At 39.6% G+C, this 19,196-nt stretch overlaps 2 protein-coding genes across 2 annotated transcripts; both read right to left on the reverse strand.

The window, feature by feature from the left end:
* Window positions 1-1,448: 1,448 nt before the first annotated feature.
* On the reverse strand, window positions 1,449-2,789 carry LOC112177608. The gene has a single exon (XM_024315891.1). The coding sequence runs from the start codon at window positions 2,787-2,789 to the stop codon at window positions 1,449-1,451; it is 1,341 nt and encodes a 446-aa protein (XP_024171659.1).
* Window positions 2,790-3,882: 1,093 nt separating this feature from the next.
* Window positions 3,883-13,325, reverse strand: LOC121050626. Its single transcript, XM_040511373.1, has 7 exons — window positions 13,267-13,325; window positions 11,850-12,077; window positions 9,788-9,879; window positions 9,451-9,480; window positions 9,102-9,180; window positions 4,262-4,532; window positions 3,883-4,125 (listed from the first exon to the last, which is right to left on the reverse strand). The coding sequence occupies exons 1-6, from the start codon at window positions 13,323-13,325 to the stop codon at window positions 4,529-4,531; spliced, it is 492 nt and encodes a 163-aa protein (XP_040367307.1). The 3' UTR covers window positions 3,883-4,125; window positions 4,262-4,528.
* Window positions 13,326-19,196: the final 5,871 nt, after the last annotated feature.

Genomic DNA, 19,196 nt, shown 5'->3' on the forward strand with positions numbered 1-19,196 from the left:
GTACTTATTGATTTTTAACGCAAAACGGTGAGATAATGTCTTATTAAAATTATGACTTTTATAATAGATGACCCTTCATAATATCGTTCTATTTGTACTAATTGCAATTTTTTTTTTTTAATTACGTGGCAAGATGAAGCACATAAATTGTGGCATGCCGTGATGAAGAGAAAAACTGGGAAGGACAAAAAACACAATTTTCAGAGCTTTGGTAGTTACGTTGCTGTGGAGGGCTTTGCACAATTTAAAGACATCCCTAGCCATACATCCGGAGGAACATCAAATGAAGGAAATCAACATATGCGCACACAACCAATTGCTGAAAATTCCCCCATCAACTTGGACATGGATGTAGATGAGGTAATTGCAGGTGAAACTGCAGATCCTAATGTGAGGCCTCAAGGAAGGAAGGCTGCGAAAGAAGCAATACGGAAAGGAAAGAAGGCAGCGAAAGATCAAAGTCATTTGTCAAGCAGTCTCGAGAGTATAGCGAACAACCAAATAGAGACAACCAAGGGTAAGAAAAAACTCGATGACGAATTCGCTCGAAGTCTCCAAGAGGAAGAGAAAAGAGCATGTATCCTCTTGCAAATCGAAATACGAAAAGAGCAACTCCTATTTCAAGAAAGGCAAGATCGAATTAAAGAGAGGGAAGAGCGAAATAAAGAGAGGGAAGAGCGTATTATGGAGATTGATACAAGTAAAATGACGCCAAATAAAAAGCGTTATTGGTCAAGAAAACAAAAAAAGATAGCGGAGAAAGAAGATCTTGAAGAGCAGCCGCCACCTTCTATGGGTGGATACTATCCGCAACCCAATTTTGGTGGTGCATTCCCACAACCAAATTTTGGTAGTGCATACCCACAACCTCCTTACCCCGGTGCATACCCGCAACCACCTTACCTCGATGCATTCCCACAACCTCCCTTAACCGGTGGATTTCCGCCACCTCCCTTCACCGATGGTTCCCACAACCCCTTGACCCCGGTGGATACTATCCTCAACCACCTTACCCCGGGGGATATCCTACACAATCACAATTTTCACCTTTCCCTACGGGTGATTCCACCAACCCTAACCTTAATGATGAGCCTTCAAACACAAATTGGATTTCTAGAGAGGATGAGGATTATGATTTAAATAATTAGCCCACAATCTGCATGTTTGTAATTGTATTGTACTTATTCCTAGTTTTTCATTTATGTAAGCGACAATTTAAGGAAATAAAAGTTGTATTTGGAAATTCCCCTTATTAAAGCACACACCTTATATTAAAAATCATAGCACATAATAAACATAATTCAAATCACATTGACATAAAAACATAGACATTGGCCAATTTAAAAGCACACCAACTTTCCAAAACATAATACAAGCCAAATTCAAACCACACAAACATAACAAAACATAGATATTAGCCAATTATTCCAAAAATGCTCATTTATGATCTAGATCTCCATGTTGCCTTGAACGTTCCAGAAATGCTCTATCAGATCCCCTTGAAGGTTTGAGTGACTGTTTGCACTTCTAATGGCATCATATCGATCCATGAATCCGTTGAAGTAATAACCATCTCTACCAACAGGATCGAAGTCATCACCAGTCGGTCCTTCCCAAACTTGGGCCAACCTGGGCCTCATATTGTTATCCTCTTCTTCATCGGACTCCAAATCCTCATCGCTGTCGTCTGGTCTTTCATCCTCGATTATCATGTTGTGTAATATAATACACGTCAGCATGATGAAACGAAGGTCATCTCTTTCCCAGCCACGAGCAGCTCCTCGAATAATACTAAAGCGCGACTGTAAAATGCCGAAACATCTTTCGACATCCTTCCTGTACCCCTCTTGAGCTTGGGAAAACTTCAGATCCTTCGGTCGTGTAGGCCTTGGAATTGATTTTACGAAAGTCTCCCATTGCGGATAGATACCATCAGCGAGATAGTACCCTAAATTGTGAATCCTGTTATTTGCTTGAAATTGGACCCGAGGGGCTCGACCAGGAGTGACATCGTCAAACAACGGGGACTTAGCAAGGACGTTGAGGTCGTTGCATGATCCAGGCATTCCAAAGAAGGCATGCCATATCCATGTGTCATAAGAAGCGACTGCTTCGAGGATGATAGTGGGCACATGTTTGCGCCCGCTGTATTCTCCAGCCCAACCTGTTAGGCTATTCTTCCATTGCCAGTGCATGCAGTCGATGCTTCCAATCATCCCCGGAAAGCCCCTTCTCTCAGCTTTGGTGAGAAGTCTTCTGAGGTCGGCCGGATTAGGAGCCCGGAGGTATTCTGCCGAGTACAGATTAACGATTCCTCTTGTAAATCGTTTCAGAGCCTGAATGGAGGTAGATTTCGCCATCCGACAATACTCAGCACATTGATCTGCCCATGCACCATAAGCAAGCATTCTTAAGGAACATGTCAGCTTCTGCTGGGGAAGTAGTCCGACTTTGCCTGCAGCATCTGATTTCTGGACCCAGTACGGGTCGGTACCACAAAGATCACTAGAGATGCGGTTGAACACATTGTGACTCATCCTGTACCTTGTCCGGAATATCTCTTCACTGAAAACTGGACGCTCCACAAAGTAATCTTCCATCATGTTTTTCCCTCTTGATTCCCTAAACCGCTCCTCATTCGATGCACGCCCCGGTTGAGAACCCCGTTGTCGTGATCCGGAGGAAGGTTCAGCTTCAGCGACTGCTGCTACCACAAGAGCATTAATTGTACACAGCTCTTCAAGATCTTCATCTTGAGATTGTCGATACTTAGCCCACAATCTCTTCATTGAAAGGAGGGAAGGAGAGGAAATGTGTTGGATCTGGAGAATATGAAAACGAATGAGATTTGTGAATATCAGCTTGTGAGGAATGGTGTGCTGCCTCTTGCTCAATTTATTTACAATTTTCACATAAAAAGTGATCAGACTTCGAGGACACGTGTCCACTCCTGGTTCGACATAATCTGAATCGAAATTTTAGATAAGATTATATCAACAATAACCGTTAGATTGAATAGTATGCAAATGATATGGTCCGTTCAAAAAGTGTCGGTTGTGCCTTCACTCATTTCAAGGAAATGTGTCCGTTGTGCCTTCACTCATTTCAAGGAAATTTGTCCGTTGTGCCTTCACTCATTTCAAGATAAATTGTCGGTGGCTCATAATTTGTCGGTTGTTCTTTCACTCATTTCAAGATAAAATGTCGGTGTCGGTGGCTCATAATTTGTCCACCTTAAAATATTTTTGAAAAAAGTAAATTGCATAATTATGACATTAATTATCCTTAAATATTCATTATTAACAGCAAATTTTTTATTTTTTTTTTGAAAAACATATGAACAGTTTAAAAAATGAACAGTGAATTTAAACAGTGAAACCCGCTTGTGAACAGTGAATTTTGGGTGCACAGTACGTGAACAGTGAAAAGGGGTGAACAGTGTTGACCGGGCAAGAAAACAACGGGTGCAAACCCATGTCCCGTGGCAGTGAATAGTAACTTGACCGGTCGAATTCTTGACTTCTCGACTTTGCCTTTTCTTGACTACGGGTGAACTTGCTCTAAGTGAGAAAGAAGAAAAGGGCAAAAAAGTCTCAAAAATAAATAAAAAAGAATTAATCGGGTATTAGGGAAATAATCTCTTAGAGTGTTTTGAGTAAACGGGGTTAAAAACCTGTTAGTGGAACAAGTTGACAATTTTTAAGCAGAAATTGGGTAAATGGTCATTTTCCCAACAAAGAACCTCCGACTAGTCTGTGTCGCCTAGTCGTTCAACTGCCCCCGCATACACCATTTTCAAAGTATCTGTGACCCCAAGGACATACCAGTAAGAATAAATAACCTTAAAGCTTAAGTTTCAGAATAAGTACCAAGAAATGGAAATCCTCGGTCTTTCTAATTATATGCCAAAACGAATTTAGCAAGTTGCAGTATTTAATCAGGGTCCTTGACCCATTTAATCAATCGCAAGGGTAAAAAAAAAAAAAAAAAAATTCCAGTCAACTATTTTCATAGCAAGTTGCAGTATACTGTATACATGTCATAGAAGAGAACTTATCAAGAGCTTTATGAATATAGTACTGACATGCCAAAAGACCACCTTGCATATTGATTTCCGCATTTTACCTACAGCAAACATATATAAGCTGTTAAGCATCTTATCGATCATAAGAGAGAATGATTGGTTTTGACATTGAAAAGAGAAATCAATTGCTAGTGACAGAGAGGAGAAAGTTTCTGAATATTCATAGCTCAATATTACCTTCATCCAGAGGGAACACACCTCTGTGAATTCTGCCGATTGGACTTGGACCACGTTTTAGGTGGGTTCAACAAATCACACTTTTTAGGTGCCAATGCTGTTCTGAGTGTGCAAGGACCAGGAAAAGGAGGTGACAATGAGCTTCCAAGGAATGTCCCATCAGTACAGTCAGTGTAAATGAGAACAGCAAATGTAAAGGTTGACCCAAAATTTCAGCTTCTTCAACTGTAATATATCTGCATAAACACCCCCGGGGTCTACAGTTTCTCATCTGAGACAATTAAAAATAAATTTGATCACCACTTTCTTCATACCAAGACTAACAAAAAAATAAAAATTCAGAACAATTAAAAGTGGTCAAACATGAACCTTTGTTTTTGGGCTTAGGCACCAATTATTTCATATTATCTATGACCACTCTCTTAACAGTTAACACCAAAAAGATGCTTTTTTTAACCAAATCACACAGCCAGTGGCTGTCAGAACTAATGACGGTCATTCCTAATCACTCCATGTATTCGCAGATGCATGCATAAATATGAAAATTAAAATTTGCATTCTGTTCCTTCACCCATCCATCAATGAATCAATCAAATAGAATTTTGGAATAGTTAAATATAACATTCAGAAATGTTCCAAGACTCCAAGCACTTAAGAGGCAATCCACAAAAAAGAAGTTTTGGTCGGTTGACAAAGATGCCAAGGTTGCTTTATCTATACAATGGACACTTCAGCCCCTTCTCCGCAAGGTTACATTCTCTTACAGACAAACAAGTCAACAACATGACGGCCGCTCTCCCTGCATCACATTAGCTTCTATTTCAAGTCTTTCCTAATACTCATTGTTGAAACTGGGTTTCCCAACACTGAAATTAATTGCTGAAATTTTTTGTTAAAGCTTCGGTATCGATTCAACACTGTTTTTAGACACAATTTTCTTCCACATTCGACAGGCAATGAACTAGTTTTCTAGTTCTACAAATGAAAGATTTTTGTTTTCATTGAATCACATAAAAATCACTAATGAAAAGATGTTAATATGACATGAATTATATCTTAAAAGGAAACACAGTCTGCATCTAAAAATCATTAATGCATCTTTTACACCTATCAACACATGTTTTAGACAAAAGTAAACATGGCCGGGCTCATGCATTATATGGTTACATTCGACAAAGATGAAGAAAATACATTTAAACCTATCACCACATGACTAACACCAGTTGCACATAAGTCAAATTCCACATGTATGCATGAGCAATGGGACTCAGGCATATGAGGCTCTTTCTGAACAGCAACATTAACCCCCCGCGGGGTGAATCACAAACTTTACTAAAGAAGAAAAAAAAAATCTTGGGAGAAGGGAAAAGAAAAACCAAAACAGCACCAACTCTAAGAAAATGTAGCAACTCTGGAGGATGCAGGACATGCACAAGCTTGAAGAAGAACAAAAACATTACAGTTACTGCAGCCCTAAAGCACAATCAACAAAGAGACTGATAATAAGATTAAAGCATACCAAGCAGAAAAATCAACCACAATGCAGATAATCATCACCTAAGCCAACGGTAACAAGACACTTTGCACCTACATCAACCACAAATGAGAAGGCAATAATATATTAACAGACTTCACAAATGAAATAAACTAGACAAAAAACAATAAGATGAAAAGATTGATACTAGTAATACTGGTTTAATCCAAACATGGTCTTGCTATAATACAAGTGAGATTTTGTGGGTGTATATGCATGCACAGGGCTACTCATTTAAGGAACTCATGTGGAACACCAATAGAAACAGAACTCCCGGCAAGTGATGTGATATTTATTGAACCTTTTAATAAACTGAATGCACAATATGAAACAAAAAGACATGCACACACAAGGTCTTTCATATTTGGCTTCCCTAACTTAAGAAAAATTTAGAACTTCAGCAAACAGAACTACCTCTTCACATACAAATACAAAAGTTCTATATGGCTTTGTATAAAAATCAGCTGGGATCAAAAGCCTCAATTCTCAATTACATAATTAAGTATGCGAACTGCAGTGAAAGATGAATGACACTTGGCATAATTGGAAGAACCCTCATGATGTACCCATACTACAGAACTTTTCTGATCAAGACTGACATTGTGCCAACCCCATCGATTAATTTGGAAAGCCATAGTACTATCCAAAGTGAAGATCTTTACTGGGTTAGTTGCTCGTGGAAAGGTCAAGTCGTTATAATAGGGTTCAAGGGATCCAAACCCCTGCCTTCAAAATAAAAATATGTTGACAGGAAAATGTGGAACTTAAACAAAACAGACCCCCAAACTTGTCAGTGTTTGAATTATTATGTTTTTTTTTTAGCCCTTCCTTCTTATTCTTCTTATTATTATTATTATTCGCAAAATTAGAATAAAAGAAAACAATGGCACACTTCTATCTACTTTCAGATACTCTGTTTCTAACAACCGTGAAAACAGAGTACAGAAAAATAGAAATTCTCTCTAATATAACCACTTCCTCTCTCTCTCTCAGTACAAGACCTGCCCACTTCCTCCGTCAACTATCTTGAGGTAAAACGTCCCCCCTCCTCTTTCTCTCTCCCTCCCCTCTCTCAGTCTTCCCTCTCTCTCTGTTCTCTAAATTACTTCTTCTTGACAAGGGTTCTGGGCTTAAACCCTTAAACCCTGCCTTCTTGGATCTATTTCTAATCAGCTATTCTCTTTTTCTTCTATAAATTGCTTATTCTTGACAAGGGTTGAGGTCCTGGGATTAAATTCTGCATTCTTGAACCTAGTTCTAATCAACTAATCTCTAACTCTCTGTTCTCTAAATTGCTTATTCTGAGGTTTTGGGCTTAACCCTGCCTGCCTTCTTGAACCTAGTTCTAATCAACTAAGCTCTAACTCTCTGTACTCTAAATTGCTTATTCTGAGGTTTTGGGCTTAACCCTGCCTGCCTTCTTGAACCTAATTCTCACTTAAATCAAATGAAAACTCATATTGCTATCATATTTTTCTTTCTTTCAGGCCTACAGACTAACCTGCTCCTTTCAAAGGTGAACAGCAAGAATCTAGGAATCAGGTAAATCTTTATCTGCTTCTTCTCAGAAATTTAAAACAGTCTTGATGATGCTTCAGGATGTGTATTGCCTTATTGGACCCGTGCCACAAACAAATGCACTATGTCAAATACTTTAGTAGGAAAGTGAAGGAAAAACTTACTTATCTTTGAGGTGAAAGCACAAGCAAGTCCGTCTTTCAATGGTGTTTAATCTTGTCTGGAAACAATAGGGGAAATTTATGCTTCTAAATGTGCTAATAAGCAGAAACAGGTTATCCTGATAGGTTTTTGAATACATGTTTCTGATTACTTTTAGGTTTTACTTAACAAAATCTATTCAATAGGCCTTTCAGAACAATTTCAATGAAAGCAGCGGAGCATTCTCCAGTTTTCATAACTACCCCTAGTGTAGTGTTCCTAAGTCGGAGATGCAAAAGAAAAACTTCACACAAGCTGTTATTTGAGTTACTTCGTATGCAAAACAATGTTTGGTACTTCTTGAAGAAGGGTTACTTAATTCTTATCATCTAGCTAACGGTCGCTGAAGATCTGTCAAATGGTTTGCACTCTGCTTTTATTTTAAAAGCACTGATTAATTGCTTTTGTTCATCAACTTTATATCTTTGATACTTTGCAGCAAAGGCAACATAACAGTCGTAAGATGGACCAAGGACACTTCCGACGGAGGGTAAAACGGATCGCAGCCATCTTGGCATCCTTTTTAACTAGCTATTCTTTCGCAATGGCAAAGATACCAGGGACTGCAGGAAAGTTGAAGCAATTTCAGAAAGAGCTGCACAGAAAAGCTGGTACTACATCAGGAACTTATGTGCCTGCCAAATTCTCTGAACTTTCACGAGTCATTTGTCTCCACCTACCACCCGCACTTAATCAAAAAGTTGTGAAGTACTTCTTCCTGGATAGGTTGGTTGAGTGGACAAAGCCGACCTCAGATGTAGAGTTCCTTTGTGAACAAGCCATGAATGAAGAGGTTAGGCAGTTCTTGTCTCTGATGATCGAGCAAATTTGTCACTTGGGTGAAGCACTTGAAGCAATGGATGATGAGAAAAGAATTTCTACATTGAATAAATTCCAGAATACGCTTGGAGAGCTGAGGCATAAGGTGACACTACAGAGGAGGCAAAATCTGGGAGCTGGGAACATCATTGTCCCTCAGGCGGTCAATCACCATCTTGCTATCATGTGGTCTTAAAATGCTAAGGTATCTAGACAATGGACACTTCAGCTCCTTCACCACAAGGTTACATCTATTACAGAAAAACAAATCAACAACGTGCCGGCTGCTCTCTCTGCATCACATTAGCCTCTAAATCAAGTCTTTCTTAATACGCACTATTGAAACTGGGTTTCCCAACACTCAAATGTAATTGCTGTAAATTTCTGTTAAAGCTTCGGTGACGATTCTACACTGTTTCCAGATTTTCTTCCCTATTCGATAGGCAATGAAGTAGTTTTCTAGAATGAAGTAGTTTTCTAGTTTGACAAATGAAAGATTTTTGTCTTCATTGCATCACATAAAACTCACTTACGAAAATATGTTAATATGACATGAATTATATCTTAAAAGGAAAACATGGTCTGCATCTAAAAATCATTTGTCACAGGTAAACACATCTTTTACACCTATCACCACATGTTTTAGACAACAGTAAACATGGCTGGCTCATGCATTATATGGTTCCATTCAACAAAGGTGAAGAAAATACATTTAAACCCATCACCACATGTTTTAGACAAAAGCAGTTGTTAAAGTCATAAACTTACCTGATACCAGTTGCAAAGATGCCAAATTCCACATGTATACATGAGCGATGGGACTCAGGCTTATGAGGCTCTTTCTGAACTGCAATATTAACCCGTCAAGGGAGGGAATCACAAACTTTAGTAAAAGAAGAAAAAAAATCTTGGGAGAAGAAAGGAAAAAGAAAAACTAAAACAGCACCAACTCTACAAAAATGCAGTAACTCTGGAAGATGCAGGACATGCACAAGCTAGAAGAAGAACAAAACATTACAGTAACTCCAGCCCTAGAGCGCAATCCAGAAAGAGACTGACAATAAGATTAAAGCATACCAAGCTGAAAAATCAACCTCAATGCATTGATCATCATTACCTAAGCCAACGGTAACGAGAAACTTTGCACCTACATCAACCACAAATGAGAAGACAATAATATATTAATAGACTTCATAAATGAAATAAACTAGACAAAAAACTGGATGGATACACAGAATTCTAGCTACGACAAAACCCTAGACTATAAGCATTAGATGAGAAATGCAAGTCAGAAGTCAAAAATTTATCTTTCAAACAGTGATATTACTACAAGTTTGAGCTATGTACCAAGCAACGAAACTACACAAGTTAGCATTTGTTTGCACATATATAAACAGAGTCATATTACATTACATGGGATTCGAAATCCTGGCTCTTAGATATCCCTGGTTTACCATGAAGTGTTTCGCGGCCACAGTATACACAAAACATACTCTGACATGTCGTTTTCTGCATCCCGGATATGATTAAAAGATGAGTGCCTTTCCTGCAATGCAAGTGCACATTTGGTCTATTAGACACCAATAGATCAGTTTATCATCGAAAATTAAAAAGAAAAACAAAAAAATTTACGCTTTAACCTACAAGAGTTATTCACATCTTTTATTTCATCTTATCCCTGAAATCCAATTCCTTCAACTTTTATTTTAAGGATTGTCTCAAGGCCTGAAATAAATAATCCTTCACTAGATTTGATTCCGTAAAGGTGCTAATTCAAAGTTTATTTGACCCAGAATAAGTACAAGAAATTGAAGTACTCAGTCTTTCTACTTTCAGGTTAAACACAGCTAGCACAATTTAATTACTTTAAAAAAGTAAATAAAAATTCCAGTCAACTATTTTCATAACATGTTGCAGTATACATGTCACAGAACTTATCAGAAGCTATATGAACGAGGTCACAGTTTCAGGTAATGAGGGGTGCTTGCAAATACCATGGAAAACAAGATAAACCAACTTAGTTTACCATATGGGATTTGCAAGCACACCATAAAAATGAACTAACAGTTGTGTCTGGAAGATTCCATTAATCTGTTTTCAAGAGCCAAAAGCAATCTGCTTGTTCGGTTTAGATCCCTCAGATAGTTTGTTGATTTATATGTTTGTGCATCCAACATTCTTCTTAGTATGTTCTCTGCAGGGACCTCCTTTTCATTTCTTTGGCACACTTGGTGACATAGTCGTCACCTCCAGTACCACAACTTGACTCAGGGACGTACAATAACAGACTGTTCTATGCATAAAGATGAGGTCAACACCGTATGATCCAGCTCTGTGCTGTCATAGTTGTCACCAATACCAATATAAGGATCAAAAAGCTCCTTGAGGTCACTTGCATTAAGCAAGGGCCTTGCCCAAATAACAAGGCTTTGCTGAAGATAATTCAAAGATGCACGACCAGTTATAAGCTCCAAAAGCAGGACCCCAAAAGAATACACATCAAATGTTTCCATGCATAAAATATTCAGGAGCAAACTAACCAAATGTACCCTAAACTTAAAAACATTGTGATGAGTCATTGTTGCTGTAGCCACTTTGCTAAAATCACATATATGAAGCACAAAATCCTGTGTCAGTAGAATATTATCAGCCTTGATATCTCTATGGAGGATCCCCTCTGACAACTATCATGAAGATACAGCAAACCATCTGCCGCCCCAAAAACAATTCTACACCTTTTTTTCCAATCAAGAATGTCATTCTTTGGACCATGCAGGAGAGAACCTAAACTCCCAAGTTGAGGTAACCAAAAAACAAGGTGCATTCCCTTTTCAACTCAACAGCCAATTAATTTTAGCAGTACTAGGATGATCTACATGAGCTATAATGCCAAGTTCAGATAGAAAGCCCGCAATTTTCTCATCTCTTGTTCCGGTAGTCAGCCGCTTTACTGCTACTAGTTGCCTATCCTTGAAAGAACCCTTACGAATTTCGCATGCTGCCACCAGTTCCAATTGTATTGGCATTATTGGAACAAAGTTGAGTGACTAATATAAGATAGCGTAAACACAGAAGACAGCTTATGACTTTCCTACTGCAACCTATTTGAACACGAAATTACTAAACCAAATCTCAACATGTGACAAGAATGAATTTCAATACCCAAGGCTCCTACAAAGGAGGTGGATATAGCACTTGCCAGCTGCTCTGTGTACCAAACTAAATTTGTTTGTTCAGCCTAACCTTTGTCAGAGCAAAGATGATAAGGCACTGAGAACATAGGTGTTTCAAGCCTACATGAGGTAAAAGATGCAATCTTTACCAAGGTTCATGGTCGAAAGTTTCCATCTTTCAACAGTCTAAGCAAAGCAAACAGTAGAAAACAAACACCAGACAAAGAATTAAACTTGAGAAAAGCCAGAAAGGAAGCAAACTCATGAGAGCTGTTACAGCTGAGCTGCAAAAGACAATTTATGAAACTCAAATTCGTTGATTGGAATTAGAATCAGCTCTTACCTTGTCTTTTTGTTGTCTGTGCACTGCTCCGACAGTGATATCGTCGGCCCCCTTTTTCTAGCTCCTGGGTGTCTCCAACAACACAATTCTGGGTCGTCTGAGGTTTTTTTCTTTCCTTTCTCGTCCCCGGTCGGAAAGGAATCGTCTTCTGTACAAGCACCCAACCAAAAAGTCCGAAATACCCTTATACGAAGTTTTTCTTTCAGCTCTTTTTCTCCTTTTTGTAGCCTAACAACTCAAGTCGACGTGACTGAGTTGGACAAGCCAGACCCACTAAGCAAGGCCAAGTCTGAGCCCAATAAAATATAATTTTTGAAAATAAAACAATCATTGGACATTGGGTCAAGATCAGATATTTTACACATTAGGATTAGGCAATGTAACTAAAATTTTGGACAAAACTTCAAATTCTTGTACACATGGAATGTGCATTTTTTGCTCAATTTATAGTCATCACTCAGTCACATTATAGTTCTCAACAATTTCTATAATTAAAGCTTTGGATACTCAATAGCAGTTTGTTTATCACTATCGTACGAGAAGTTAAATAATGTTAGGAGTATCACATTTTCATATATCACATTCACATACCTAAGAAATAAAGTCCATCAAATAGGTTTTCCATACAAAGTATTATGATATTCAAAATAGATCATTTTCACATATACTCAGAGCTTGTTCTTTCTTCAAAATTTTCCACTTTAGTCTTGAAAAAAGTTCAAAATGGTATTCTTTTGTGTTGTCAGTAACAATATACAGGTTCAAAAGATGACCATCTTATTGATAATTTTCTTCAAGGTAGCGCAAATTTTCTTCAAGGTCCTCTCACACTATTTGGGTCATATTTATTTTTGTTAGTACATATCAAAATATCAAACCATGAACCACCTGAAAAACAAACGTTATTTTCCTGTCTTGAAAAAAATTGAAATTATAAAAAAATATTTAAAAAATCTTTTTTGAATAAATACATAAATTTCATTAGAAAACTTAAGCCTGAACTACATCCCAAAAACTGAGAAGTATGGCATCATTCACTTATACATCGACTACAAACTATAACAATCAGCCCACACAAAGGTAATATAGATTGAGAAAACCTTTATCAATGCGCTCGATTGCAGTGCTCCAGGAGCTTTATATATTAGATGTAAAAATTATCTCATTATATGTAGGCAAGATAAACCAATGTAGTTTGCACGCATAAGCCCCTCCAAATATGAGCAAAATGATTTTGATCTTCCTCTAGGGTCCCAAATATGATGCAAGCCCAGCAAGCCACATTGGGCCCAAAGTCCAAAAGCCCAGATTGCAATGGGCACCCACCCTGCTTTAGGCTCCACACAGAACCAGCTCGGCTCAATGCCACCTGCGCAGTCAATCCCTGCAGACCCGGTTGAGCCTATCGCAGTCACACCATGTCACATGCACCCTTCGATCCCTGCAGACCAGGTTGAGCCCGAAAACCGAAGCCATGGCTGCAGATTTGATGAACTTCCAGCGCAACCCTCTCTCCAATTAAGTCCTTGAATGACAACTCAAGGTTTCCACGATATCGTTGTTTTTATCAACACCATAATAGGGTGTAGATCACCCAGCTACATAGAGTCATCCACTGTTGCTGAATCCAATTTTACATGTAGTTCTGATCACTCTTGAGACGTCCCTTACTCAGCTGAGACCTCCGTCTTGAAATTGGTACGCTATCCCAACCCAAAAGTTGAGTACAATTTCTCCATAAGGTAGAATAGTCAAATATAATGAGATTGAGAGAATGAATTTTTAGATATCTTATAACACTCATTCTGTGGTGTATATAAACAGATTACAATCGTACTACAGCGTACTACAACTATTGTGTACTACTGTACTACGCAACATATGCAAGGTAAGTAGTTACAACAATATATTCCCTTATTAGCCTATTCCTAATAGGGAACTATGACTCACACTAACACTCCTCCTCAAGTTGGCGCATATACATCAACCATGCCCAACTTGCTTAGTGAGTCATAAAACGTCTTCCTGGAAACTCCTTTGGTAAGCACATCTGCAAGTTGCTCTTCAGTTTGAACAAAAGGAAAACTAATAATTTTGGCATCTAGCTTCTCCTTTATAAAGTGACGATCAACCTCCACATGCTTAGTACGATCATGTTGTACTGGATTCTGTGATATGTCAATGGTTGCCTTGTTGTCACAATACAACTGCATTGTACTCTTGAGTTTGAAACCCAAATCACGTAACAAATTTCTCAGCCACAACAATTCACACACTCCGTGAGCCATACCCCTATACTCAGCCTCAGCACTAGATCGTGCCACAACTTTCTGTTTCTTACTCTTCCATGTAACCAAATTACCTCCCACAAAGGTAAAGTAACCCAATGTTGACCTCTTATCTGTAATGTTTCCATCCCAATCTGCATCTGTGAAACCACAAACCTCAAGAATGTTGTTGTGTTTAGAAAACAGTACTCCCCTTCCAGGAGCTGACTTTAAGTACTTCAAAATTCGCATAACAGCATCCATATGACTCTCACTCAGGTTATGCATGAACTGACTTACCACACTCACTGCATATGCAACATCTGGTCTAGTATGAGCCAAACAAATCAAGCCCCCAACCAACCTCTGATTGCGAGCTCAATCAGTAGGTACCTGATCTGGATACTCAGCTAAACAATGGTTCTGCTCAATAGGAGTATCAACAGGTCTGCAATCCAACAAACCTGTCTCTGTCAGCAAGTCAAGAACGTACTTCCTCTGGCACAGATAGATTCCTTCTCTCCCCCTGACTACCTCAATTCCTAAGAAATACTTAAGTTCACCCAAGTCCTTCATCTCAAACTCAGAGGCTAGCTGTCTCTGCAGTCTATCTATCTCAACAGTATCATTGCCAGTGATTACCATATCATCCACATAAATAATTAGAGCTGTTACCTTCCCTAATTGATGCTTAAGGAACAAGGTATGGTCTGAGTTGCTCTGTCTGTAACTAACCTTCCGCATGAACTGTGAAAATCTTCCAAACCAAGCACGAGGTGATTGTTTAAGACCATACAGAGATTTTCTCAATCTGCATACAAAATCACCAGGAGAAGCAACTACATACCCAGGTGGAAGGCTCATGTACACTTCCTCGGCTAACTCTCCATGAAGAAATGCATTCTTGACATCAAACTGTCGGAGTGGCCAGTTTAAACTAGCAGCGAATGAGAGCAGAACCCGAATAGTGTTCATCTTGGCAACAGGAGCAAACGTTTCATCATAGTCTATACCATACGTATGAGTAAACCCCTTTGCTACAAGGCGTGCTTTGTACCGATTCACTGATCCATCTGCATTATGCTTCACGATAAACACCCAACTACAACCTACAGCCTTCTTGCCTTATGGTAGAGGCACAAATTGCCAAGTATTGCTCTTCTGCAACGCCTCCATCTCTTCCTCCATTGCCGTCCTCCACTTTGGATCCCCCAATGCATCCTGTACTTTGTTAAGTACTGATATAGCAGATATTTGATTCACAAAAGATTCATATGACTCAGACAACCTCTTAGTGGACATATAATTGGCTACTGGGTATTTTGATTTGGCAGTAAGGGTAGGTTAATATCTTTTGGCTGATTGACCTCGAGTGGTCCTATTTGGTAACACATATTGCCCAACATTAGACTCATTACTACTAGTACTAGTGGGTGGACATACCTCAAATGAGTGATCTCCAGTACCAGGAAGCTGTGGGTCAGGGGTAGAAGCAATGGTAAGAGGGACAGTTGTGTCTTCAACATCATTTTCGGCCATAGAGACTGGTGCTTAGATGTTTGGAGTTGTATCTTCAACATCATTTTCGGCCATAGAATCTGGTTCTTGGATGTTTGGAGCTTCTGCTTCTGGTGGCGAGCTAATGGTCTCAACTGGATCCATCAAAATACTACCTGCTTCTTCTTCTCCTTCTGATTCCTCCCCCTCTCCATGATACAACTCTTCAAAAAAGAATTCTCCCCCTAAAGAGCTGTATCTGAAGAGGTAAAATAACTCATGTCTTCAAAAAAAGTAATATCCATAGTGACATAATACTTCGTAGTAGGTGGATGAAAGCACTTGTACCCTTTCTGATACCCTCCGTAGCCAACAAACACACACTTAAGTGCTCGGGCATCCAATTTAGACCTCTGGTTCTTAGGAACATGGACAAAAGCAACACAACCAAAGACACGAGCTGGAAGATTATGAAATGAAGGTAAGGAGACATGAGATGCAAGAGCCTCAAATGAAATTTTTCCCTGCAGGACACTAGAAGGAAGATGATTGATAAGATGGGAGGAAGCATATACAGCATTGCCCCAAAGATACTTAGGCATATGGGCACTAAAGAGAAGGGCACGAGCCATATCAAGTAAATGACGGTTTTTCCTTTCAGACACTCCATTTTGTTCAGGTGTTTGTGGACATGTGGTTTGGTGAACAATCCCATGGGTGTTAAAAAACTCTTGAAAAACATGATTAACATATTCCCCCCCCATTGTCAGAACGAACGACTTTAATGGTGCTATGGTACTGTGTTTGAACAAGAGTACGAAAAGTTTGGAAAGCTGGAAAGACTTCATCTTTGGTTTTAAGAAGGGCAACCCATGACAATCTCGTACAATCATCAATAAACAACACAAAATATCTCATACCCGATACAGTGGGCTCTCTAGAAGGTCCCTAAACATCAGAATGAATCAACTCAAAAGGAATAACACTTTTATTAGACACTATAGGAGAATAAGTAGCACGATGACTCTTGGCCAAAACACATGTTTCACAACTTAAAGCAGACTCATTCACACCAATAAACAGAGTAGGCATGGTTGTTTTCATAAGACGAAAAGAAAGATGCCCTAAATGGCGATGCCACAACCAAATTTCACTTATCTTATCAGAATTCGAAGTCAAAGCAACTTGGGACTGTGCTCTTGGTTTCTCTCCCCCGTACGTATGATCCAGATGGAACAACCTGCCCCTTAGATACCCCCGACCAACTATCTCTCTGGTGAGAAGATCCTGAAAAATCACATACATAGGATAAAAGGTTACGGAGCATTTAGACTCAGTATTCAACTGTGGAACAGATATCAAGTGATGAGACAAGTCAGGTACACATAACACATTATGAAGCTCTGAAGTGGGAGTAATACGCACTAACCCGGACCCTAACACAGAAAAAGCCTCACAATTGGCATTGGTGACATAGGACACTGGTGGGGAAGACAAGTCAGTAAAATACGATTTATCATAAGTCATATGATCGGAGGCACCAGAATCAATAATCCATGTATCAGAACCAACAAAGTTAGAAACCTTTAAAGCCATACCAATCTTACCACAATCCCCAAAAGAACCTCCATCTGAACTTCGCACAGACACCTCAACCTTTTGGACATCATTAACTTTGGAACTCTGACCTTTACTGGCATCACCACCCATCGCAATAATACAATAGAGAAAAAAACACAAATCTCAAGGTACGCAGCCGAAATAAGAAGAGCAGGGCGACTCAAATTTTTTTTTTTTTTTTGAACCCGTTGGAGTTGAATGGGTAGACCGAGTGAGGCTGATCGAGTTGAGGCGAGTTAACTGGTGTTTGGCTCCAGTTTTGTTTGAGCTGGTCAACAGTCTCTTTTCTGCTTGGGCGTGCCAGCACCGTTCGGGTGCGGTCGTCAGGGGTGTCCCTTGACCTGACTTATTTTGAGCGATTGAGGACAAGGAGAGCACCAACCTCGTCACAGGATTCTTTGTGCCTCGTGGTGAGGACTTTGCTGTAGTTTCTTCTTGTTCACACAATCGATACTCAATATTGTAGATTGAGCAGAGCGAAATCACTGAGAAGTGTTGAGATCTTGTTAAAGCATGACTTTAGCTTGGCTGGGTTGCTAGGGCGTTACCCTTGCTTGGCTGGTTCTGTAACCGTTGTGGTCGCGGCACTACCGTCGGCTCCCGAGGAGACTAGGACCGAAGTACGTTGACAGAGGGTTTGGTGGCACTGAAAGTCGGCTTCTGAGAAGACTAGGACTAGGAGTGTGATCACCGGTAAGAGAAAGAGAAGGAGAGGAGTTGCTCTTAGAGAGGTTGCTCTAGAGAGAACTTAGATCATCTTAGAGATGTTTGTTGTGAATGTGTTGGTGTGTTTGTTGTGTTGTTTTTGCCTCTATATATAGGCTTCCAAGCAACACTATTTTTGGCCTTTAAATAAATCATAATTGGTTAGGTTTGAGCACTTAAACACTTAATGGATTTGTTAGGTGAGAGCACTTAAACACTTAATGGATTTGTTAGGTGAGAGCACTTTCTGCTCCTTTATTCCTTTAATTTTTATCTCCACTAAGAACTCAGATTTAGCCTTCAACTTATTCATATGAAATGATACACCATGAATTTAGATTGTTGTGGTAAAATTTCAGAATTTATTTCCATGTGGATGGGCCGGAAATACTGCTGGACCTCTTACAAGTCCAGTTTTCCAGTTTTGCTTCTGCAGAAAATTGGACTGATTGTTTGAAGGCTTTTTGCTCAAAACAAGCTCTTGCACTCTTCATAAGAAATGATTCTTAGGATGTCTAGAATGAATCTGGAAAGTTTCAACTCATTTGGAGTTCGGATGATTAGTCTGCCACCCCTCATTTCTTGTCTAGCTCGCTTTCTCCTAACCGAAATAGGAAAATATGCTAAAGTTGACTTTTCATTTCCATGCTTCCATCATTTCATTTTCTTGCAGCTCTCATAATCTTCCATAATTCTGCAAGTAGGCTTTATTTAGCCTATAAATAATATATTTCAAACTTGTTGACAATATATAGCTTGAGCCACTGATATTGACTCAATTTCTCCAAGACACGCCTTGTCAGGCCAAAATGCTCATTTTTGGTTCAAACAACTGGGCTGAGTTGAGGTGAGTCAACTCAACGCATTAAGAAACAAAAAATTCGACGGTGGTGACCGGAGAACTGTAGGCCTGAAACTGATCTGGGTTCTCCCAAACAAAGAGAAACTGATGGCCTGAAGAAGGACCGAACGAGGCTGAGCGACGGCCGACTGATGTGAGCAGAGGTCGAGGGTCTGGTTTGGCGGAGTGCGCCCGACAGGAACGAGTCTGGGCTGACAAAGTGCGTGCGACGGGGCTGAGGAACCCGACGAACAGGAAGTCGCGGGTCTAGATCGACGGGTCTGATGTGAACAGAATTTGATGCTAACGACGCCGGAAGGAACAAATGGCCGGACGCTGAGGAACCTGATCTAGAACCGATCTGGAGAACGAGGAACAAGTTGATCTCCGGTGCCCAAAGTAAAACTTTGGGTCTGA

The sequence above is a fragment of the Rosa chinensis genome, chromosome 7 (assembly GCF_002994745.2).
Source record: "Rosa chinensis cultivar Old Blush chromosome 7, RchiOBHm-V2, whole genome shotgun sequence".
NCBI classification, from domain to species: Eukaryota; Viridiplantae; Streptophyta; class Magnoliopsida; order Rosales; family Rosaceae; genus Rosa; species Rosa chinensis.

What these genes read in the sequence shown, in the direction of transcription:
- LOC112177608 (XM_024315891.1), bottom strand. Translation starts at nt 2,789, where the DNA reads ATGAAGAGATTGTGGGCTAAGTATCGACAATCTCAAGATGAAGATCTT.
- LOC121050626 (XM_040511373.1), bottom strand. Translation starts at nt 13,325, where the DNA reads ATGGCTTCGGTTTTCGGGCTCAACCTGGTCTGCAGGGATCGAAGGGTG. An exon ending in CGAAGGGTGCATGTGACATG is followed by an intron (nt 12,078 to 13,266) that starts GTGTGACTGCGA and finishes TTGAGTTGTTAG; the next exon opens with GCTACAAAAAGGAGAAAAAG. An exon ending in TGGCCGCGAAACACTTCATG is followed by an intron (nt 9,481 to 9,787) that starts GTAAACCAGGGA and finishes TGGTTGATGTAG; the next exon opens with GTGCAAAGTTTCTCGTTACC.